Raw genomic sequence first — 25,618 nt, 5'->3', positions numbered from 1 at the left:
GCAGTCACAAAGAATTCAAGACAGGCCTAAAATATTAGTTTTTACATCACAAGGCAAATGCATATATATATAAAACAGGCAGCATTAAATGTATTAAAAGAAACTAACCGGCTATACAGCTAGCAGTAGGTTACCAATCCAAAATGCTTGTTGTTTCCATACCACACCTTACTTATCCCATAAGTTGGCCACGACTGATATGACGCTTCTGTTTCTACTCCGCTTTTTCTTTTTTTCTGTTCAGCTTATATATATATATATATATATATATATATATATATATATATATATATATATATATATATATATATATATATATATATATATCTCGCCGGTCTGATTTTGACATTTCCGTGCGCTCGGGGGCCCCCTGCTGGTTGGTGTGGTAATTTCGCCAAAGCGATATAGGAACCTGTAGCCACTAGATGGCAGCAGATTTCTTTCCTCATATATCTATAATTGCATCTGTTCTGATCGGGAGCTCTAATCCGTCACACTAGGCACCTTTTCCGTTAAAGATTCAGGTAACGTCCTCCCCAAAAACATATGTCTGTTGTGAATTTGTGGTCACTCCTATTACGAATGAACTCTCTGAACTCAGGAAAATCTGCAAAGTCTAGTCTAAGGGGGTTTTGGACGTGAGGAAGGTGAATGTTTTCACTTTCAGGATTAATATTGCGCAATAAGGTAGAAGTTGTCATAAAGTTAAACTTATGCAACTCATGCATAAGTTTAACCGAGGGACATCAGATGCTTTGTGTCAGCAGAAATGCCCAACACTGTTTGGACAATCCTGTTATCCGTTGCATGTATTTGCTTTCAAAAGGGGAACTGATTATGAAAGTAAAACGCTCCTCCTCTTTTAAATCTTAACTCAGCTATCCCGCCAGTCCCTTTGGACTGGACACCGTGTGGGTCAGAGAGCTGGAGCACCCTGAGCACAATGGAGAAATCAACAAGCAGACAGAGCAGGAAAAAAGTTGTAGCAGTGGTGGGAGGTGGTTTGGTAAGACAAGAAACTCAAAGTGAAGTATTATTAATGTGCTTTTTTTTTTCACGCCGTGTGGCCTTTGACTTTCACACTTTAGAAAGTGTATTTGCATTTTAAAGGCTTCATTTAAGGGGAAAGATTGTTTAGCAGTGGGTATATGCAGCTTACATATTAATATTGTTACTTGTTTGACCATAAGATAATTATGTATACAAGACCATGCAGAATGGGATTGCACAAAGTTTCTACAATCTATCCTTTAGGTTGGGGCACTGAATGCCTGCTTCTTTGCAAAAAGAGGCTTTGATGTGGAACTCTTTGAAAGTCGGGAAGGTAGCAGTCAAAGCATTTTTTTCCTTTAAACTTTGGTTTTCTCTGTAATTGCTATCATCACACACTACTCTCTGACAAATATACCCACACACTAAAGAACATTACACGAACGTGTAAAACCTGTGCATGTGGTCTCTGGTCAGATATCCGACGTGCTAAGATTGTGAAGGGGAGAAGCATCAACCTGGCCTTGTCTCATCGAGGCCGGCAAGCACTGAAACATGTTGGACTGGAGGAGAAGGTATGCCGATTTATTCACTGTTTAAGTAGTAAAGCAGAGGTAAGGCAAAGTTTACAGGAGGGGGGCTTGGTGACCCCCTGCCACAACTCCCCACCCCTCCCACTTGTTTATTGGACCAAATGAAAGACCAAAGTGCATGGAGGCAAACCTCCTTTTGATTTCTAGCAACAAAATAGCATGAAGCCATTCCCCGGGAAATCTCCCACTCTCCTATTTTTCTTTCTTTTTTTTTGCTTGAGTCCACTCAGGATGCTTTATAATAGCATCTAAGGTCACTGGCCCTTTTTTTGGTGCTCCAAATTTGCTGCGCTGATCACGTCATGAGCGAACTCTGCATCAGTCCCTTATTTTTACACATGCATGACTTTTCAGGTTGACAGAATAAGGCCCGCTCCGCCACATTTTCACATATACTATAAAGGGCAGACACTGAGTCACAAGCTGGCTGTCCATAGATTGCCCTTGTTTAACTTTTGTGCAGAAATGTCTGCCGTTATTTATCCCCAATGGTCCAGTTTTAACATTTAAGATGTTCTGCAATTTTTTTCTTTCTTAGATTGTTGCCAAAGGAATCCCGATGCATGCAAGAATGATCCATTCGCTGAATGGGAAACAGTCCCCAATCCCTTATGGCAGGAAAGGCCAGGTAAGCCTTACCAAGTGCATGACTGCTGTCAGATAGTACAGAATTTTCTAATTCTGTGATGTCTCACACTTACACAAAACCAAAAAGTCTAAATGAACCAGATTACACTGTGAAGACTGATTAATGAGCAGAAAATATGTTACTTATATGATATGCTGCTCATTACTGTTTCTTTTTGAGGGCTGTTTAACTGACTGCACATCCATTTTCTATCATTAGTTTGCTGAAAAATAATGTTACATAATAGTCTGTTTTTTGCTAAACATACTGTAAGAATTGCCTCATGTGTACAGATACAGCCTGCAGATGAATAATTTACTTTGCTTGCTAAATCTCCCCTGTGTTAAAACGCGTACCCCCCCCCCCCCCCCCCCCCCCACACACACACACACACACACTGGTAGTTGTTTGGTGAAGTAACACAAGAATTCACCAAAGGATGACAACTACAAGTGACAGGCTGTGCAGTGAGACTTGAGTTTTTGTCACACGACAGTATAGAGTTTGTTTGCCTTTACAGACTGCAGACTTTTAGGGTGTTTGGAAGCTGTTGTTCGATTAGAGTGCTGACAGTATGGCGAGGATTCTTCACCTCGTGGTTGGGGAAAAAAAACAAAATTATACAGTGAAGATAGTGAAAGCAGAGGCAGGCATTCTAAACCCTAGAGACTTCCTGTTTCCATATGAAAATGAGCAGAGTTGATAAGCTGTACCTGTACAATTGCACTACATTACAGATTGTTCTCCTTTCAGTACATCCTGTCGGTAGACCGAGCCAATTTGAACAAAGAGCTGCTAACAGGTAAGAACATAAATAGTGTCTCTGGAAGTGAGATGACATTACCAAGCAACTGTCACACCAAAATGGAATTTTTATCAGCCAAACGCTGAGTCTTTGTTACAAGGAAATGAGTCAAAATGTTTTTTGTTTTTTTTTTGGCATAGGTTTTCCTTCTTTCCAACATACAGCCTATATGGGCAGTTTAACTTGTTGGGGTTCAAATAATACAGGGGTGTCAAACATAAGGCCCGAGGGCCAGAATCGACACCACAAAAGACTCCAATCCAGTCGACTGGATGACTTGGATGGGACAAACTTTGGACTTTTAATAGCATTTTCATAAGTTTTACAGCCGTTCCTCATGATCAATTGCTCCCTTGTAGCTATTAACACAACGTCAAAGTGATTAATTGATAAATAATTAAATGAAAATAAATTACTGGAGGAAAAAAAGGGACATTCTTTCTGAATTTAAGCCCAGTCATACTGACACATTTTTCAGTTATTACAGCAGCACTTTTTCATCATGTATTTATGCATCTCAGGGATTTAATGTGTACTTAATCTTTTCTACAATGACAGAAAGGCGTGTTTCACCGGTCCACTTAAGATCAAAGTGGGCTGCATGCAACCCACGATGTAAAATGAGGCACTGAAATAAGACATAAATGTTACAATGACATGTTTGCCACACCTGACCTGCAAATCCCAAAAGACACAAAAATTTCAGATCAAACTTAAAGTAGAGCACATGAATTAATCAGCATTTAACAAGAGTCCCAACTATATGTCTTGTCATTAAGTGCTTTGTGCTGGCTAATGAGCTTTGATGATGAAAAGTGATGCAGAAATAAACAAGTGGATTCGTTCATGTTAAAGGATACTCTCTTTCAGCAGTTGTCCTAATTTTGTTTGATTGTTATTGAGCTGAGCCTCGACCACCGCAGATGCCCGCTGTGCAGTAGCTTTATGCACGCCTTCGAACCGGCTGAGTGCGTCACGTGACGTCAGAGGATATGTTAGTGTTTCAGCTAAAAAGGATTTTGCCTAATATTTAATGAAGAGCCTCAGTGTACGTTTGGAGATAATGTGCGACAGCATGGGTCTACATTTAATTAGATTGCCTGCTCGTGCTGAAAGAGAGGCTGATTACAAAGCCGTCACTCTTATCAGGGTCCATCCAGGCTTCTGGAGCGAACGCCGAGATAAAGAGATTTTGGAAAGTGTGACAGCCTAAACATAGGTTTTCATAAAACCACTGTCAGCTGTGCTGTGTTGTTCATGAGATTCGTCCTAATTGCCATGAGGCCGTATTCCCTCAGTGGCTGAACATTTCCTGATTGTTTTAATGAAGTATAGAGTGGTCATATTAAACTGATGCTGTTGTGTCATGCTTGCATCAGTGCTAAAAAAACAGTTTTTGTAACATTTTTCCCCTCACAGCGGCAGAGACATATCCAAACACAAAGATGAACTTCGACCACAAACTGCAGGACTGGAATGCTGAAACGGGCCTGATGACCTTTGCCAGGTAAACAGTCACTAATCTTATACATGCCACATGCAGACAGTCACCTAAGGAAAGGGTCTGCACTTTGGGATTCTTTGTTTTAACTCTGGATTTATTGACTATGGGCCTGTACATGTTAAACGCCTAAGGCTGGAGTTGGTGAAAAACAAGCTGTACTTGAAACCTTGTGGTGGGACTTTCTAGTTGCTCTGTAACTGGTTCTGCTTGAAGTAAATGTGACAACTCAATTAACACTGAAAGACCTCTGGGTGTCATAATCCGAGTGAGTGTCTGCTGTTTTGGTGTGTGTTGGCTGCCTGTCAGCTACTCTTATGTTTAGTTTTGCCGTTCGTGAAACAATACTCAACTCACCTGCAGCTCGCTTTGCACGTCCTCTGCCACTACTGTGGCTGCACAATCATCGTTGGCTATCTGCCATCACTCATCCACTCAGGCTACACGCTACAGCCGCATCCACGTCACCTGCCTGCCATTGTCAATCACTGGGAATAAGGATTGGATCAACCACCTCTCTCATCCCGCTTCGCAGCCAGGACACTCCCTTCAAAGAGTTAATTTCCCTTCAGCTGAAAAGTAAGCCATTGCTCCTAACTCACTTTTAGCCAGTGGTCCACATGTCAGAGACTCGCATTACATTTTCCTTGTTTCCAGTTTTGTTTCCCTGTGTTCAATAAAGCACTGTCAACTGCTCGTCAGTTGTCTCTAGTGTCTGTTTTTGGGTCCACTCCGACGTATCGGCCTTCTGTCCACTGACAGTACAGAATGGCCTAAAAGAATCAACCCAGCAGATCTAATTCTGACCACAATATCCAAACAAGTTGCCATTATCGGTTGGCCTGAGTGGGCCTCCAGTTTCTGTGATGTAAACCCATGACAAGGAGGGGGAGATTCTTTCTGCAGTTCAGGGGCTCTGTTCTGAGGTCACACCTGCTGCTCACCAGCCTCCAGCCTTCAAGAGCTAAAGAAAACTTTTGCTCATTCAGCCTCTGAGGGAAGAAATTAATAAATCTGTGTCGAGCTAAGCGTAGTGTGGCCGAATTTGTTGTCGATTTTTGCACAGGAGCCCTTTGCACGCCTTATACGATCAAATGAATCATCAACTGGCATCACGGGACAAGCCTGGTTCGTTTGAGGATTTAGTCTCTCTTTCTCTCTCTCGATTGATAATCATCTGAGGGAGAGAGGCTGAACAAGACCATTAATCTCATAAAACAATGTTCCAATCCTTCCCTGTGTCCATTTTGCCATCTCTGGAAAAAACATCCACCATAAGCTCCACCATCCACCTCTCTCTCTCCTCCTCTCTGACTCATTGCCACCTGCCAACCAACCATCGGTGCTATCCTCTGCTCTGAAGGAGTACCATAACCTACAGGAAGTAAAGATAAAGCTGTGTCTCCTCCTCCCCACAGGCCCTGTGATTGTGCCATTGACCCCCACTCCCTCAGTTTCATGATCCAAGTGAGTTTCTGCTGGGTTTTTTTTTTTTGCCATGCTGATTCCAGCATCCACACATTGGGGTGGAGGTTCATTTCTACACCTGTGGTCCATCAGTGGCAATCAGCAGACTGGCTAATTTAAGACCAGCTCAGCCTTCCACTCATTGCCTGTCTGTCAGCTACTCCTATGTTTAGTTTTGCCGTTCCTGGAACAATACTCAACTCACCTGCAGCTCGCTTTGCACATCCTCTGCCACTACTGTGGCTGCACAATCATTGCTGGCTATCTGCCATCACTCAGTCTACACGCTACGGCAGCATCCACGTCACCTGCCTGTCCTTGTGAATTACTGGAAATAAAGGATTGGATCAACCACCTCTCTCATCCCGCTTCTCAGCTGGGACACTCCCTCCCTCCACGGAGCTCATTTCACTTCACCTGCATTTCACGTCAGAGACTCATGCTACATTTTCCTCAACTCACCTGCAGCAGTTTCCCTGTGTTCAATAAAGCACTGTTAACTGCTAGTCAGTTGTCTCTTCAGTCTGCTTTTGGGTCCACTTCCACATATCTGCCTATTGGCCTCTGACACAGAATCTTTTTAGACATGATCAACATATCCATGCCGTAAAATATTAACACAGGATGCACGAGCACAAACTCCGCTCAGTCTGATCAGAGGGTCCTAAATTGAAAGGAGCCTTATCTATAATGTGTTTAACAACAACAACAACAACAACAAACATTTGATGTGTATGCTGCCCTATCTGCTTGAATGAGTCACTGTGAAGTTACTGCACTTAAAAAACCCCCACTTTGATTAAAAGAAGTCTTTTGTAGGCTTCAAATGCCACCCAGTCTCACACACCTTATGCATCCAGGGCACGTCTCTCCTGTTCTGCTGTGGCTGAACTGCAGCAGGATGTATTTGCTCTCTCAAGTGTATATAATTTAAAGCACACGAATAATCTGCTGGTCCTGTCTGTAGTTGCATCATCCCATACTAGGTGGGAAATGTACAACAGAAAGCCATCGGCATGAAATGCGTAAATGCAGATGACCTCTAGTCACAGAGTGTGACTCCCTTAAATCCATGCAGTGCTGCAAATGTAAATTAAAAACAATCTGAAGCCAGACTCTCATCATTACAAAACCAGATGCTGTTAGATTTACTATGCACTGGGTAATTATGCACGGCTTTATAGCTGGTCATTAACAATAATAAATCCACTTAGCTAATATTGTTGTAATGGTATTTAAGCAACTATCTGTATTCAGATGTTCCTGTGACCTAAACTCTCATTACTGTGTAGACTGGAAACTGCATTCAAAGTATGTATGGCAACCAAATGAAAGATTTAATGATCTTTTATCAGGAGTGTTATCATTTTAACTCCATCTGCATCAGGACTAAAGTGGAGCCCTGACTCCTCACTCTTCTTGACTTAGGATGTTGGCTAATGGAAGTAATACTACCATATCCCTCTACTGCATGACTTTTTAATTTTTTGGGGAAAAAATATTTCTCCCTATTTTGGGGGAGCTTTAGGGTTCCTAATAATATATCAATCATAAAATTTGACCCCCCCCAAACAGATATTGGTTTGTTGCTTCAAGGCAACACTGTGCGATAACGGTAGTAAAATGCCAAGTTATTCTATAATAAGTTGTATTAGTACAACAAGAATGAACAAATAAATAAACAACAAATAAACAATGTAAACATTTCACAGAACAATAAAACACCAAAATGCATCCAACATTTGACCCTAACCACGCACACGCACATGCATACCTTGTGTTTCCATCACTTTTGGGGACATTACATTAACTTACATACATTTCCTGGAGACTTACCCATCACAAGTCCCTGCCTGAACCTTACCCTAACCCTAGCATAAAATTGAATGATTTAACCTGCAATTTGTCCCCATAAAGTAGGCGAGACCTCACAATGTGAGTGTGTACACAAATTTGTGTCCCCACAACAATAAGTAATACACGACCACACACACACACACACACACACACACACACACACACACACACACACACACACACACACACAGCAAAATTGGTATGGCCCGGATCAGGCTCACACAATGTGCTTACACATGGCCCACATACCACAAAGAATGACGGCCCTTTGGTGGCCCAGACCTGGTTTGCCAGAGGTGGCCCACACATGGGCCAGCACAAGGCCAGTTTCAGACACACTGGTGGCCCTGTGCTGGCCCATGTTTGGATTAACTCTGGCAAACCTGATCTGGGACACCAAAGGGCCGTCATTCATTGCGGTATGTGGGCCATCTGTAGGGGATGTGCAGCCACGGGCCAGTTGTAGACAAACTGCTGGCCATGTGCTGGCCCAGAACAGTTTCAGCTCTGGCCCCAGATGTCAGCCTAATGTGTAACATGCCACATTCACCCACTTTAGCTTAACTGAGTGCTTCCTAACTACATTCATACACATTCACATTCTTGACATGCAGACTGGAGGAGCCAGGGATCAAACCACTAACCTTCCGATCAGTTTGTAACCTGCTCTACCACCTGAGATATGGCATGCCATCGCATAAACGGTGGCGTCATTGCCAGACCTAGCACACATCTGGTTGACATACACTCTGCCAAAACACCAGTCAGTCAGAAGTGCCAGCTTGATGCCAGATCTGGGCCAGACCTGTTTTCTGTAGGCCTGGGCCACATAAACCAAGCCACAATCAAGCCATTTATGGCAAGCCATCACATAGACAGTGCCATCTATGCCAGGCCTGGCCCATATCTGGATGACATACGTCTTATCATGCCAGAAGTCAGCCAGCAGTGCCGACTTGATACCAGATCCTGGCCAGACCTGCTTGCTATGTGGGCACTAACACAGACACAGTTACTTTACCAACTGACCCCTGAGCTCCTAAGTGTCCTTCAAACCTCATTCAAGGATCCACTCCTCTACTTCACTGTCACTTCCTGAAAGCTCACTTTCTGAGGACAGAAAGTGCACATTCCCTTGGTTTCCTTCCATAAAAGGTATTTACATCCATGTCCTGTAATTATGAGCAGATTATAAAGTAAAAAACATTGACTATGATCATATAAATGCACACAAACACATCTCTACACACATGCTAATGCATTATATTGCCTGAAAGAAACTGGGCTAACTACGCAGTGTTGCCTTGAGGCAATGAATGAAAATGAAAATTAACAGTTTTACTGCATAAATAAATTTGCTGCTAATATGCTTCTTAACGTATTCATGCACATACAAGTATTTTTAATATACATTTATTTTACTATAAACATGTAAAAGAGTGATCTTTATCTTGCCTCCTAATGGAAATGTCTCTCATGTAGTGTAGCTTGTGGAAAGGGGTCCACTACGGTGGCCCTGAAGTGCAAATCACACCAACAAATTGCTAAACACAACAACAAAATTGAGAGGCCCTGAAGTGCAAATCACACCAACAAATTGCTAAACACAACAACAAAATTGAGAAACACAAAAACAAATGGAGAATCACAAAACAAAATTGAGAAGCACAAAAACAAAATTGAGAAGCACAAAAACAAATGGAGAATCACAAAATCAAATCAAGAAGCACAAAAACAAAAGAAGAATCACAAAAACAAATTGAGAAGCACAATTACATTAAGAAAACCGGAAAGGGTAGGTACCAGTCGGCAACAGGAGACATCACTGATTTTTGAATCACTGAATATTGTGTATGTTGGAAAAGTGACAGAAATGCTGGACACTATTTGTAAATGGTTTTATTAAAGAAAATTTTTAATGTTTCCTTTTGGTTAAATGTTAATATTTAAATCCATGCCAGTTGCTGTATATTATGAACAATATTATATTCAATTTAGCAAGAGGGAAAGGAAACACTACTAACATTAAAAAATGAAGGAAAAACAGAAGGGCTGGAGCACTCAAGTAAGTCCAAAGGTTTTATTAGGTGCAAAAAAAAGGAAAGAAACTAACGTTTCGACACAGTGTGTGTCTTCGTCAGAGTAACTCTGACAAATGTCATTACAAACTGAAGTTCAGTTGGTATCTAAAACCCAGCTATGTCCTTCAGGGCCAAATACAGTTCTGTGGCTGATTCCCAGTCTTGTGGCTGCTGCAGTGTGTTTTGTTGTACAGCCTGTTGTAAATATTCCTAAATGTTTGGATCACCACACAATCCAACCAGTAGCCCCTCCTCGGGAAACACATCCAGTTCCCTCTCCTCAACAGCAAATCCACAGTCTCTTGAACCATATCTGCAAAATGAAAATAGAACAGTGAAGGATTTTTGCTGACAATATGGAACTATATAAATCAACGCATGCAGTGACATGTTATAAACTGCTCTATCATACTTATGTGTAAAATTATGAATATATATTAACCAACTTAAGCAATAACAACACCTTGCATTTAGTTTGATGCAAAAGGTTAATTCATTTTCAAGGTTAATTCAGGCAAGAGAGAGTTCGTTTGGAATCCCCCCTGGACACGATGCAAGTCTGCTTGGCCGGATCCTGTGTTTGTTCCAGAGGTCTTTGCATTCATCCAGGCCTTTCTGTAGAACCCCTCTGAAGCAGAATCTCAGCAAGCATTGGTGTTCGTGGCTTCCATTTAAGTTTCCAGAGTCTCTTAAGTCTCCAAACAAGTCCATCCAAAACTGAGACCTGGGTATATAATTAATATTTAAGAATCAATTTAGCTTTGTTCTTGGTCATTTTATAGGGTTTGTTACATTTTGGTCCCATTTAAAACATGCCACAAATGGATGTCAAACAAAGTAATGCATATTAGTTTTCCATAAATATTGAAGCGACCCTGCAGTAATGTTCTTGTTAAAAATGCTGTATTCTTTTCACTCTGTTCTGTGTGTTGATTGTGAGGAGTGGAGAGTTTGGTCTGAGTTTTTCAATTTGTATTGGCGTCGTTAAATCTAGGCAAGCATACTCATTTCGGCACAACAGCTGACGGTGACCATTTTGAGTTCCTGCAATAAAGTGATGGCTGTTAATGTCTATCTCATCCAACTTTTCAACACGTCCAGCAGGACGCTACTCTATTTTCTTAAATGCATGTAAAAAAAACCAAAAACGATCTGATCAGCTTTCACTGTAGCTTACACCTACCAGACACAAATGTACCCACCTTCCTCTTCTGAAATAAGACCACCATGACTCTATGCGCTGATTCCCAGTAGATGATCCGTAACTGTGGCTTGACGATCCAGCATAATAGTCCGTGTGCGCGTGACGGAGGGTACACTGTATTGCTGCCATAGTCCCATTCTCAGTCCCGAAGTATGTTCGTAATCTCATTGGTATCACAGCAAGACTCTTTACACAGTTTATATAATTGTGAGCTATAACAGCCGGGTTGTTGTTTGTTGCTCCACACACAAGCCACATCAGTCTTGTTAAGATATTCATTGTGTGTACTCATGTTGTACAGTGTTTAACTGCATTATGGTTACTGTGGTTTAACAGAGACAGTATTGATTATGAAATCTACATTGATCAGCCAGAAGGTTATGAAGAGGGAGAAGGGCTAGTCTGTAGATTACAAAAATCCTTGTATGGGTTAAAAGAATGTGGTGGTATCTGGAATAGGATCTTGCATGAATACCTAACAGCGAACAGTTTCAGGCAAAACCCAGCAGACCACTGTGTTTATACCAAAGAGACAAAAGATGGTAAGGTGATTATGATCATCTGGGTGGACGACCTGATAATTGCTGCTGGCAATGAAAAGGTAATGAAGGATGCGAAAGAAATGCTTTCAGTCAAATTTAAGATGAAAGACTTGGGCAGACTTAAGCATTTTCTGGGTATTGATTTCACTCAGTCTGATGGATGTGTAACAATGTCACAAGAAACCTATGTCAACAAGATACTGATGAGGTCTAACATGCAGAACTGTAAACCCAGAGGAACTCCCTGTGATCAGAAGTTGTGTTACACAGAAGGTGCTACTAAGATAAGAGATGTGAGGATGTATAGAGAGGCTGTAGGCAGTCTTATATACCTTGCATCAGGTACCCGTCCTGACCTGAGTTTTGTGGTAAGCAAGTTTTCGCAACATTTCCATGAGCCTACAGAAGAACAGTGGGGAACTGTGAAACATGTGTTGAGATATCTCAAAGGGTCCAAAGATAAGAAGTTGTGTTTTAGAAGAAACACAGATGAAAATTTGGGTCTAGTGGCCTACAGTGATGCTGACTGGGCAGGTGACACTGCCGACAGACGCAGCACTACTGGTTACTGTGTACGTCTATGTAACAACAGTTCTTTAGTTTCATGGAAGACCAAGAAACAGCCCACTGTGGCGCTCTCTACCTGTGAAGCAGAGTATATGGCTCTGGCTTCCACAATGCAAGAGTGTATATATTTAGAACAGCTTTTGAAAGGTATAGATGACTACAGCTACACTCAAACAATAGTGTACGAGGACAACCAGGGAACAATTGCCCTGGCTAAAAACCCTGTGAGCCGACAGAGGTGCAAACATGTGGACATTAAATATCATTTTGTAAGGTCCATTGTAAATGAAGAGAAAATGTGTCTGTTATATTGCACCACTGAAGAAATGGTTGCAGATGTTATGACCAAACCTGTTTCTAAGCTAAAACTTGCTAAGTTTGCTAACGTTATGTTTGGTGCTTAAAAGAAAAAAGGAGAGAAAAAGAAAAAAGGAAGTGTGGTAGAGATTGTACAACTGTTTATCGTTTATTGTACAACTTTTCTTTGATTCCAGCAACCTGAGTACAAGAGGGGGTGTTAAGATATTCATTGTGTGTACTCATGTTGTACAGTGTTTAACTGCATTATGGTTACTGTGGTTTAACAGAGACAGTATTTTAGTTGCCACCACAAGGAGGCACTGTTTCATTGTAAGAGCACGGATGCTGCGTCATCACGCCCCTAAGAAAAAAAAAAGTATACCACAATGAAAATGGCACCCATGAGAAAAGTTTTGCCGCATGTTGATGAGGAATAAAGTTCCCAAAATATTAAGGACATTTTTGCCTCCGTCGTCATTTTCCTTCGAGTTGATCGCTGTCGGTGCTGCAATACTCAACATGTCTTCTTGAAAAGCCATCTATACATCCTGACAGGGCCAAGCCAAAGGGTTTCAGTTTATCATAGTCATCTACATGCCATATGTAATTGGGCCCCATGGAGTGATACGTGCGTCTTGTGAACCTCCTTCGAGTTCTCAAAGCGATTCCTTGAGGATTTAGTTGTCTCAACAGCCTCATAACTACATCACGCTTGACACGCAGCTTGTGTTTTTGTTTGAGAACTTGCCACATGGTCCGATATCCAAACAATTGTCCTGGTCCTCGAAGCTCGGCCAAAATGGCACGCCTCACCTCAGGAAGTGGAGAATAGTTGCCTCGTCTGTACAGTCCAGATTCTTTTAATTGCGTTTTCAGTGTACGCATACTAATTGAAATGTCACGATTACACTTGAGCATATCCAGTATCACCTCATATGTATGTCCTGAATCAAAATATTCTCGAATAGCAACAGCTATGTTTGGGTCACCGCTAATGTTCATGTTTGAAAAAATGCGCTACAGGCAGAGTAACTTCCGGTTCCAAAGATGAACAGCGCGGACGTCCAATCAGTGATGTCTCCTGTTGCCGACTGGTACCTACCCTTTCCGGTTTTCTTAATGAAATTGTGCTTCTCAATTTGTTTTTGTGATTCTTCTTTTGTTTTTGTGCTTCTTAATTTGATTTTGTGATTCTCAGTTTTGTTTTTGTGCTTCTGAATTTTGTTGTTGTGTTTAGCAATTTGTTGGTGTGATTTGCACTTCAGGGCCACCGTAGTCCTCCCCCCCAAATGAAAGTCACACCACCTTCAACTCATCATTTTATTGGAAAGAGATGTGCCTGGTAGCATTATTTATATAAAAAAAAAAAAGGTGTTTTTTTTTTTGAAGGGCCAGTGTGAGGCATGAAAATGTGGTTTGTTGCCTCAGGGCAACGCTATGCAGTAGAGGGATACACACACACACACACTCTGAATATTGTGTTGACATTCATGGTCAAGAATGAATTTCCAAAAAAAATAGCGTTGTTAATATCTAAAAGAAATTTGTGTCAGGGCTCTGTCTGCAGGCGGATGGAGAGGAGGATCCAAATGCGAGACTCTGAGACTCTGGAATTGAATTGAGACTGAGAACCTTAGCTTTATTGCTGGCGACAAACGAAAACGTGAACAGAACAATGACACCGAGAACTGAACACACAGGCATAATTCTGAGGGTACGACGCGACACCGAGCATGGGAAAACACAGGGCTAATATACACAGGGTAGTAATGAGGAAATGGGCCACAGAAGGGAGACACAGCTGGGGGAGATCAGGGCTAACGAGACGGGGGAGCTAAGCTGCACACACTAACAAAAGACAAAGACTTTCACAACAAGACAGGAAGTACTAAACCAGATGCAGACATGACGCTGAGAGACAGACTAGACACTGAACAGAAACTGCAATACACATGAGAACCTAAAACCTAAGAACTGATCCCTCACCAAGAATAACAGAAACAGATCCATAATGATAATAATAAACAGAGCACCAGAACATCAGAAAACAATCCATAATGCAAAAATAAACCAAAACATAATAAACTCAAAATACTGGGTCCAACGGACCCAGAACCGTGACATCTTGTATTATCAAGATTTTTTGGGTTTTGAGGTTTTATGTACTCCACCTCAGCTTTGATTGGTCAAGCACTTTAATTCTTGAGAAAACGCATCTAACATGAAATGAAATATTTGTGTGTTGTTAATAATAAAGTAATAAGCTAACTGTTTTTTTCTGAATAGATGGACAAAAACTGAAATGTTGTCTTCAGAACTTTCTGCCAGAAAGATTTTCTAAGATGTAGTTACAGACAAAGGAATCTATTCAAATCAAACCAGGCTATATATATTATAAAGTGTTATCATTAAGTTGAACTTGCTAAACTTTAACTAGATTAAGGTTAATGGGTAGCTAAGTAAAAGTTTTAATGACCACTAAATGATCATCATGTGGCTTTTGATTCTAATAATAGTGACATTCTGACATTGTAAATTTAATAGAAATCTGCTGTATCTAATGGAACATTCAAGAAGATACAGTTTAAGTCAACTCGGGCTTTGAGTCAGTAGTTCATTTGTGTCTCATTCAGACCTTAAGCTAATAGCCTCGAGGCTGAGCAGTTACCTTATTTTCTCAAGTATCAGAAAAGAGAGGCTTTCTATAAAGCCAAGCAGTGACAGCTCTGTACGCGATAGGACACTGCTTCCAGTAAGCCTTTGCTCATTACACGATTCAATTCTTATGGGTATTTTTTGTGTAATTAGGAACTCTGTGGCTTAATCATTAAAGCAGTTAATTCTTAAAAATAACCTCCATGTTACTTAGTTTTTAATGAAGTTAACTTGTCATGTTGCTCATGTGTTTCTCAGGTTGGACGGGTCCAAGGAGCAGGTCAAGGCAGACTTGATTGTGGGGTGTGATGGGGCTTTCTCTGCCGTACGTAAGCAGTTCCTTCGGCGTAGCCGCTTCGACTATAGCCAGACCTACATCCCTCATGGCTACATGGAGCTCACCATGCTACCCATTAATGGAGAGGTCAGCACGCTTCTAGTATTTGGCTCAGCAAAATTCATCTGCAGTGGTAGTTATCTTTCTGCTCATTTAATTTCTGCTGGCTGTCTTCATTATCCCCAGTTTGCTATGAAGCCTAATTATCTACACATCTGGCCACGAAACACATTTATGATGATCGCCCTGCCCAACTTGGTAAGTGTGAACTGATTTCTAAACTATATCAGTGAAATTAAGCAATTCAAGATTTGTTTATTTGTAAAGTTACTACTGCATATTATGTGGCAAGCTAAAGGAAACAAACACTAGCACATTTCAGAGCTTGACTGACCTCTGGGATGTCCTCATGGAGTTAATTAGGCTCACTTCATAACTATGAAGTGAGGCTTACTCATCAGAAGTATCTTGGCACCCTGAGGTTCACCCTACTTTTCACACAGCAGTGTTGCACTCCTTCCCACCTGTGCCTCTGCATCTTTTTCTCTGACTCAACAACTCTCTGTCGTTCCTTTATCTGGTTAATCCCATAATGATTTGTCTGCGTGGCTGAATCAGCACAACTCTTTTCCTCGCCTAAAGGAGACTAGGTTAAGGCAACTGACTTTTGAGTGCCTTCACACTGTCACTCACTCCCCATTTCCCAGAAACACATTTCACACGGCTGTGAAAAAAAAATTGTCTTCCTTGCTGTGGATACCATGGTAACAGTGCTAAAATGTCCACGGGGAGGACTTTGTGATGTTGATAGATGACACCTGCTCAGAAGGACAGATAATGGCACATACACAACCTCAGTGAACTTCCATCCAGTGGTGTCTGGCATTCCGTTTACATTGAGGATGGAAAATTCTAAACTATGATCAGCAGGGAAGATTTCTCAAACATATAAATTCATCCTTCCATTCTCTTCTGCTTATCCTTTTTCAGGGTCGCGGGGGGTGGGGGGTTGCTGGAGCTTATCCCAGCTGTCTTAGGGCGAGCGGCAGGGTACATCTCTCGTGCATCTGTGGAAACCCACTGAAGCATTTAGACAAAGTTGCTGACACTTGCAATCTAGAAAGCGATGTGATTCACTTTATTCAAGTGTTTAGTGTGTGAGGTACCCGTTTAACTGCCTGACGTTTTAATGTCATCTGCCTAATTAATTTTTAGGAGGGGCTATGCGTTTACCTGCTGCTCTCTGGCAGGTAGCTCCATGCCCTCCTGGGTTTTAAATGCACCTTAGAACACACATGCATCAACACTACAATGAGCGGGTGGAGGGAGGTTTGGAGTCTTCTCTCACCCCCGTTCTCTGCGACCTGCTAGAGCGGGGGGGCTAGGAGGAGGAGTTGGCTGTCTGACTGCGGTCTGGAGTGTGGGGCCTCCCTGCAGCTGCGGAGTCGGGGCGGTCTGCCTCTCCCCACCGCAGGGAAAAGGGTAACACCACCTGGGTCTGGGTGCAGTTCCCCCCTCCAGGGGCAAGGGTACCTAGATCCGGTTCGTAGAGTATGCTTGGGGAGTGTGATCGTGTGTACAGCGTCTCTTTATGTCTGTCTCCACGTTGGTTGAGTGTGGAGTGAGTGCATATGAGAGCATGAGGGTGGGAATGGATGTTTGTATCTGTGTGTGCCTGTATGTCTGTGTCTATATGTCAGGTTGGGTATCAGACGCCACCTCTCTGGGGACATCTCAGGCCCTCCAAGGTTTGGAGGTCTATCTCCCCCCACCACCACTTCCCCTGCCAGTGGCGGACTCCCTCAGGTGTCGGTGGGTTGGTGGTTCTTTGTGTCTGGGGGTGGGCGTCCAGGTACACACCGGCTCACTCCTTGGCGGCCGCTTATCGGGGCCTGGAGCCTGGGGCTCGCTCGGGCCACTTCGGAGGTGGGGTGCCCCCGGCCTCTCGGCCTGGGGCTCGGTCACTCAGGCACAGCTGGCTGCCGGCGGAGCTCACGGGCGCGTCACTGCAACTCCCCCTGGCTTCTGCTCCGCGGCTGCTGAGTGAGCCCTCATCTGGGACTCTCCTCAGCTCTTTCCGGGACAGTGGCGCAGCTGCCCCTCTGTTGGTCTTCCTTGGTCTCTTGTGTTCTGGGGGCCTCTGGATGTCTGGAGTTTTGATCTCCTCCATACCTGCTTCATGCCCTGGAGGACGGGGCTGTGGCCCCCCCACACCCTCTAGCAGATCATTACATGAAGGAACCTTTTAAAAAACAAAAAACAAGCGCGTCCATGCTCACAGGTGTACACACGGGTGATCACACCCACAAACTACACCCTTTTTGGCTCCTACCTCAAAGCACACTGTGTTCTGTTGATCGTATGTGCTGCACAATAATGTTTAATATTTATTATTTACTGTCATATTCCCATATATCATTGTGATGTTGTTTATTCTATTACTCTTGTTCTCTTCTGCTTGTTTTCTTTTTTCTTTCTCAACAGGTGATCCAGGTGATCGATATATGCATTTTCTTTTTCTTTTTTCTTTTTTTCTGCCCATTCTGTTGGTTTTTGTCTTTTGCCCTTCTCCCCCGTCCCTCTTCTCAGCTGTTTCTCTTTCCCTCTTTCTTTCTCCCCTTCTTTCCTCCAGTCAAGTCTGTCCCGTATTCAGCAAGTGAAAATAAAATAAACAATAAAAGGTGAATCAAATGGACCATTATGGCAAGGCTGGGATGGTTAATTTGGTAAAGTAAATCCGTTGGGCATCTTTCTTTGCCTTTAGACAATAATTCTGATGGCAAAAGAGCCAAACGGGACAGGCAAAAAAAAAAAAAAAAAAAATTTCATTAAACATTTGTGATGGATTTAAGGTGAATGTTTTTAAGGCTTTTAATAATCAAACTGTGTTGATTATATTGTCATTTGTGTACTGTGTGGTATGCAGGGTGTGAGTGATTTTGTTTACTTCAACCAGAACGATAATGATGAAGGAGGAATGAACACAGTGGCCTTCAGTTTTTCTTGATCTTACTTTTACTTGAACTTGCTTCCAAAAAGGAACAGGAACTTTATCGAGACCCACTAATATGTACATGTACATCACATGTAAATCACAATGGCTGTTACCTTTCCCCATTACACAGTTCCTGCATTAACTTAAGATTTTCTTTCTTTTTTGTACATGCCAGGGAAGTTGGCATTCCGTCCATCCATTCATCCTCTTCCGCTTATCCTTATCAGGGTCACAGAGGGGTCAACAGCAACAACACTTTTACCTTTTGGTTCAGAAAAGTCTTCAAAAATAGCTCAACTTTTATTGAAGCCTAAATGAAATTATCATTAGTAAAATGCTAACATTAGAAAACTATATCACAGTTGCATGACTTAATCGTCACCACCAAACTGGTGACACCAAATGGTAGCAGAATTTATCCTTGTTGGGGAGTTTGTAGGTTCATTGGCCAATCACTTTAAGTAGAATATCCCTGAAACTACTATTCAGTGGCAATCTACGAAAGAGTACTGGGAATGAAAAAAGAAAGAACAATCCTTATGGATTAATGGTATTTCTTTATAGAAACGTCTCTTCCTATGTCCCAGAGGACAACACAGATTAAAACACAAGCATGTTAACTAATGCTTTATGACCAAATATCAGTAAAACTAAAACTAATAACATTCGTCCTTAACTGTACTGTTACATAAGGAGACAAATTATGCTAATGCTTAAAACTTTAATATCTTTTGATAATTGAATGTTAATCATTATTATTGCTATCAATATACTATAATTATCTATGTTTATTTAGCTGGTCTATTTTCCAGATTTAGATGATTAAAGCCATATTATTAAAAAGTGCAATACATAGCTGGCAGTGTAAAACCTGCAGTTAAACTCACATTAACAGCAGCATTAGCATAAATAATAAATACAGAAGATAATTAGATATTATTCTGAAACTGACCATTCTGCAAAATAAGTGCTTTGGGTACTTTGTTTTTATGGTAATCTCCTACATTTACTGATGTTGTAATAAAGGTGTACTTATTTTGGCCTGTTAGTATGCAGTTAGCATAGTTTGGGGGAAAAAAACAAGATTCAATGTGCCAAAATGAGTGAGACCACACAACAGTCTAATCTTTCATTTGGATGTATAACTTGGCGTGATGCTAACAGTTCAGTTCTCATGTATCTCTGCTGGAACAACAGGCAGTAAAAGGTTAATCCTGTGAAGCATCCTGTGGTCAAGAGTGTCACGATGGATTTGGGAGCTAACGTCTCTGTGTACTCTGTTTACTTTCTGATTTAGGACAAGACATTCACCTGTACCCTTTTCATGCCCTTTGAAGATTTTGAGAAGATCACCACAGGAGATGAAGTCATCGAGTTTTTCCAGAAATACTTCCCTGACACCATACCACTAATAGGAGCGTAAGTGACTTTCTCCCTCCCCACCCATTTCCCTGAATCCCCCGTCTGCCTTTATCTCTTCATCCGACCTGCCAAAGTGTCTTCAAAAGGCCTTTTATTTCCCGTCATCCCATCAGCTCCAGCCACATCCACAGCTCTGTTCTGTGAAGTGTGAAATTGCAGACTTACAGTTATATGGATTTTGTGAGGTGAGGTTCTAATTTGAGGTGAACCATATGTTGCGGGTGACAGAGGTGGGGGGCTGTGTGAGGCACAGAAACGCTTGAAGCTTTCATTCAGTTACTCATTCAGAGTGCTTTGGCATAAACGGCTAAGTGCCTGCTTTAATTTCTCAGTTTAGCTGCTTAGTTAGACAAACAGAGCATAGCTGTGTTTGTGTCTTGTGATAAATGCTCTTTTGGCAAACACAAAACAGTCTGTTGCAACTGTCAGATTAAATTGTGCAAAATGAGTTTGTAATTCTTGAATTTCAATTTTTGTGTTGCAGGGATACTCTCCAGAGAGATTATTTCCGATTGCCTGCGCAGGCCATGGTGTCTGTCAAATGCAACCCATATCACATTGGTGACGCGTGCGTCCTTATGGGTGATGCAGCCCATGCAGTAGTGCCTTTCTATGGACAAGGAATGAATGCTGTAAGTAGCACTAAATGAGGGGAGGAAAAGGCAGAATTAGACAGAGACTAATTCATCTATTCATGTTTTATAGGGCTTTGAGGACTGCATTGTCTTTGACGAGATAATGGATCAATTCAATGAGGATTTCAGTAAGCACTTTTTAAATGACCAAAGATTAACGAAGAGAGAAAAGCTGAGCATACAGAATAATTTCCATACGGCCCTTTGTGTATCCCGCTAGGTGCTGTTCTGCCTGAGTATACCAGAGTTCGGGTTCCAGACGACCACGCAATTGCTGACTTGGCCATGTACAACTACATTGAAGTAATCCACATATTTTTTTTAATATGAAAGCAGGAAGTTGTGGTCAAAATTTTATACACTGTATGATTTACAGTGTATGAATTTGTTGAGCTGTTTTTTGTTTTTGTTTTTTACATAGTGGGATGATTGTACAGCATACATATTTAATGAATTTTAAAAAAAGTATTGGGTGCACAAGTTAGATTTTTTATTTTATTTTGATTTTCTCTAATCCACAAATGGTCAAATATATACTTATACTGCCATGTCACGCTGTGTGGCAGGCAGGATTGGACCCAAACGCAGGACTCGCAAAACACAAAGGGATGAATTAAGGGAGGCAGCTTTATTGTGCTGAAGAAAACTAACATACAGAATACAAGAAACAAAACCTAAAACTGGAAACTAGGAACAAGAACAGAAAAGCTAGAAAACTAAGAAACTAGGAGCAGACTCTGAAGAAAACCAGGGAAATGATGAGCACGGAGAAACATACACAGCAAATGGGAATGACACGACAACCGGGAGAGGAGAACCCAGGACTTAAATACACAAGGGTGTAACGAAGGAAACAGGAGGGAAACACAGCTGGGGCTAATCTGACAAAATGAGACGGGGAGGAAGCAAAACTGAAAACACTGAGACTGTCAAAGTAAAACAGGAAACAAGAGACCTACACAAAGAAAGTGACTTGACACTGTGACATGGAGGCATGACTAACTAGGGAACCAGAAACACAGAGACAAGAGTAACTAACCGTGGAATATGGAAGGCACAGTGACAGAAAACTAAAAATATAGCACAAGGAGAAAACGATAAAGAGAACCAAAAATGTGAAAAACAACAAATAAAAGAATATAACTTAATCCAAAAACCCAAAACACTGGGTCACAGGCCCAGTACCGTGACATATGATCCCACTAATATTTGGTGAAATGTCACGTAAATTGGTTGGTTTCTTGCCACGGCACAGCTTCTAAGCATAGTGGGTTGAAGTTTCAGTTTTTGTGAAGAAAAGGCTTAATGTAAGCCTGCTTTATCTGTTCCAAATCCTGTTTTGATGTTTGCTTTTTCCAAACATTCTCCCGTTGTAATATCCACTTGTGTCCAAGTTTCAGGTGTTGAGCTGTTTGAGGTGAAGTTGAAGAATTTGTCAGTAACCCTTGTTCTTCATTACTCCATCCATGTGCAATGTACCAGTAGCACTGGCAGCAAAACAGCCCTACTACCACCACTATGCATGAGAGTTGTTACAGTGTTGTTAGGTTTGCACGCCTCGCCTTTATACCTTCAAACATACCACTTGATCATTGATCATTGTCTCATCTGACCATAGAAATTTTCTCCAGAAGGCATTTTGCTTGTCCATTTGGGAACCTGTGAATTGCAGGTGAGCTTGAATGTATCAGAGTTGGGGCAGGGGCTTATTTCTTGGTCAGCAACGTCTCAGACCACAGTGATGTAAAACTCACTTGAAGGGTGGACAGTGACACTGCTGTTCCAACAGTTTCCAGTTCATGGCAGGCTTGATCCTTGGTGGTTCTTGGGTTGTTCCTAAACATCCTAACCAATTTCCTCTCATCTGAGGGTGACCGGGTGACCCATTAAACTTTTGAAACGTCCATCCTAAAGCCATTTTGAAGTACATTTTGAGAACCAACTGCTCAATAAAATGTATTTCCACTGACCTTAAAACTGAAAAACAAAAAGGTGTTGATGGGCATAAGTGATGAAAATCCTCTTCATCACTTCTAAAGCAGAACAGTTCTCTAACCTTCTGTGCATTTAAAGTCTCTCTCTCAAAAGTAATGGATAAAGCAATTAAAAAATAGCAGGACTATGTGTTGGCTTAACAATACTCTTGATCTTCCACTGCTGCAATTATATCGAAAGGCAGGAAGAAGGAAGTCTAAAGTTTCTCATATGGCTGAAAGATCTACCTAATGATATCATAAAATGGACAAATGGCTGACAAACACATTTGTTGTATTGTTTCATAGATGCGAGCACACGTCAACTCCAAATGGTTCCTTTTCAGAAAATATGTTGACAACATCCTCTACTTCTTCATGCCAAAGACAATAATTCCACTTTACACAATGGTAAGTTGGATACAGTATCACTAATGAATAGTAACTGTTTCCACATCATTTTGTCTGAAAACTAAATCTGCTATTCTTTCTGTTTTCTTGTCTCTAGGTCACTTTCACTAGGACCAGATACCACGAAGCAGTCAAGCGGTGGCACTGGCAAAACAAAGTAAAATACTTGGAAAAAATGTGCACTACACATGAATGCAATTTAATTTTGATGGGACTTTTCGTACCTTTGAACAGCTAAGCACTGTAATTAGCAAAGTGACAGTGTTATCAGAAGCAGCACTAAAGGTGGCTGCGACTCTTGAGTAAACAGTTCTCCATTTAACACACATCACGGCCGTACGCGTTTGTGGTTTCTCTCGCTGGGCTGTAGATAAGGCTGTTAGTCCTTGGCTCTGTGTTGAACTGTCTGATTTGCCTGTGCTGGCGGCTTCTGCTCTAATAGACAGTTGGACAGCCGGGATTTTCACAGCCTCCCCTGTAAATTGATTCAACCCGTAGGGCTGTTTGGGCAAAGGGTGAAATGACCTTCATGGGAGAAAGAAAAGAAATATTATCTCTGAAGCATTACAGTTAACACGATAATATGGCGTGATACTGAATATGGAATGACAGGTAAAAATATAGGTCAGAGACAGGGTGGCAGTGAAGTGTAAGGATGTATTATAAAAGTGTCAGTAACAGCAAGGTCATTGATTGGGTGAAGGGATTACTTCACTTTAGGTAAGCAACTGAACTACAACAATTACCCAATTTCCTTCGGGGTCAACCTTCAGGATCAATAAAGTTTTATTATATTGTAATTACATAGAAAAAAGATTTTAAAAAGGTGTCAAATTATTTAATTTACTTTAAATTTTTGAAACAAACACATGTTGTTTATTAACCCTATGACAATAAATGACCTACAAATCATTCAGTTATAACATAACTCAAGGAACCATTGTTATGTCTCTACCTAACAGGGATCATGTTGACATTAAGTTATGTATGTACATATACAATGGTGCCATGTTTAGATGTAATGTCATGTTATCAGTTTGTCTAACAGGCCAGGTAAGAATGGCTGAAATCTGAGCATTTTGCATATATTGCAACAGTTTTATTTGTACGGTGTTTCAAAAGCTAGATGCTTTCCTCCGGGCAGCTCAGCCACAGAGTTTGCTGGTTGGCACCTCAATAACTCCAGTCTCCGCACATCTCTGCACCTCATCTCTGGTCCTCAGCGTCACTATAAAAAGAGGAGCGTTCATTAATTAAATCCCTTCCACCCTCAGCCTCGCTGGCACTGCCCCTCAAGCCCGCTGCACCATCCCTCCACTGCAGCAGAGCCAGAGACCACACCCCTGTCACATACTGCCATGGATCTCCAGGGAAACAAAGCCTGGGTGTTTTCTTTGCAGCTATGTTTGGGATACTGATGTTCATGAAACTGGAAGCAATTTACCAACCTTTGTGTGATTTGTGAAGCAAATAACTGAATTCAAACTAATTATCTATTCATTTCTTCACAGGTGATAAACCGTGGCCTGCTGCTCAGTGCTGTGGGGGCTGTTCTTGGTGGTTCCTACCTGCTCATTAAAAATCCTCCAGATATCAACAAGCTCATCATCTCTGCTGAGAAAATGTGGGACAGGCTTGTGGCTCTCAGGACGCTCTGAGCACAGGCATCATGACTGATCTGACAGACAGGTGTACAGACTTAGAGTTAAACACTAGAAAAGAATTTAGAGGCGCCCAAATATTAATTAGATTTTGACTAAATTATCTAATTCACAGCTATAACTCCAGCAATGGCAAATTACTCCAATAATGGCTGCCCTCACTTCAAGGACTTAGTGATTGATCAGAACGACTTACATCGTTTCATTAGTGTTAAACCAATAATGATCAGCAGCGGTGAGCAGAACACTGCTGTTTTAATTATTAAGCAAGTTTAATTCAAGAACACAGGGTCAGTTTTAGGTGTGTGTAGAAGTTTTTACTGTTTTTACACAAGAATGATGTCAGCTATTTTTCTTTGTCTCCACTGGGCCCAGTGACATTTACTTCACGCAAAATCTGGGATTTGTTTTTGTTTTTAAAGCTGCATTATGTTTTTGCAATGTTTCACTTATACATACATTACTGTGCAAATATATTGAGCCAACCCTTATTTCTTTATATAGGTGCAGGGAAATAGGTGCAGTGATTTATTGAAACATGCTAAAACATAAATGCAAATATAGACGACAGAATTGTGTACAACTCTTTGGATGTTTTGTTCTGTGGTCTGTCAAGATCGTGTCACACTGCTTCAAGAAAGGTGAAAGTTTCCTATTTATTAAGGATATGACTATCAAACGCTGTTCACCTGCAGTATAGGTTTAGATCTGCCAGCCCTCCACTTTTTTAAAGACACTTCACACCACTCTGAGATGTGATAGGTATTTTCTGCCTGTCAGACTGTGTTATCTTTGATTTTATCTGTTTATCTTTTTTGTAGATTTAACTAAAGAAATTTTTACAACAGCCTGCTGGTAACAAAGATACAATTTTACATATGTACTTCTGACCAACCGGCAATGTAGTATTTCCTCTCTTTGGGCTTGGAGTTTGGCTGGTTTGTCCACTTCAAATGTGCTGCTATGCTCACCTATATAAAACAAGTGAAGATGA

General features: G+C 41.4%; 1 protein-coding gene across 2 annotated transcripts; it reads left to right on the top strand.

Annotated features, from left to right (window-relative positions):
• The first annotated feature begins 462 nt into the window (after window positions 1-462).
• On the top strand, window positions 463-25,618 carry kmo (kynurenine 3-monooxygenase). Of its 2 annotated transcripts, none has more exons than XM_004554537.4 (16): window positions 463-524; window positions 879-1,006; window positions 1,255-1,324; window positions 1,468-1,565; window positions 2,122-2,211; window positions 2,965-3,013; window positions 4,436-4,523; window positions 15,449-15,614; window positions 15,714-15,785; window positions 19,820-19,941; window positions 20,429-20,576; window positions 20,650-20,707; window positions 20,800-20,882; window positions 22,862-22,963; window positions 23,061-23,120; window positions 24,475-25,618. In XM_004554537.4, the coding sequence occupies exons 2-16, from the start codon at window positions 944-946 to the stop codon at window positions 24,619-24,621; spliced, it is 1,416 nt and encodes a 471-aa protein (XP_004554594.2). In that variant the 5' UTR covers window positions 463-524; window positions 879-943; the 3' UTR covers window positions 24,622-25,618. The 2 variants fall into 2 exon arrangements, with proteins under 2 accessions (XP_004554594.2, XP_004554593.2); XM_004554536.5 differs by having other exon boundaries at window positions 518-647.

This window comes from Maylandia zebra, linkage group LG13 (genome assembly GCF_041146795.1).
Source record: "Maylandia zebra isolate NMK-2024a linkage group LG13, Mzebra_GT3a, whole genome shotgun sequence".
Classification (NCBI taxonomy): Eukaryota; Metazoa; Chordata; class Actinopteri; order Cichliformes; family Cichlidae; genus Maylandia; species Maylandia zebra.
The sequence above is the reverse complement of the archived record's forward strand: the minus strand, read 5'-3'. Positions and strand labels throughout refer to the sequence as shown.

What these genes read in the sequence shown, in the direction of transcription:
- kmo (XM_004554537.4), top strand. Translation starts at nt 944, where the DNA reads ATGGAGAAATCAACAAGCAGACAGAGCAGGAAAAAAGTTGTAGCAGTG. An exon ending in GAACAAAGAGCTGCTAACAG is followed by an intron (nt 3,014 to 4,435) that starts GTAAGAACATAA and finishes TTCCCCTCACAG; the next exon opens with CGGCAGAGACATATCCAAAC. An exon ending in TAATTCCACTTTACACAATG is followed by an intron (nt 22,964 to 23,060) that starts GTAAGTTGGATA and finishes TCTTGTCTCTAG; the next exon opens with GTCACTTTCACTAGGACCAG.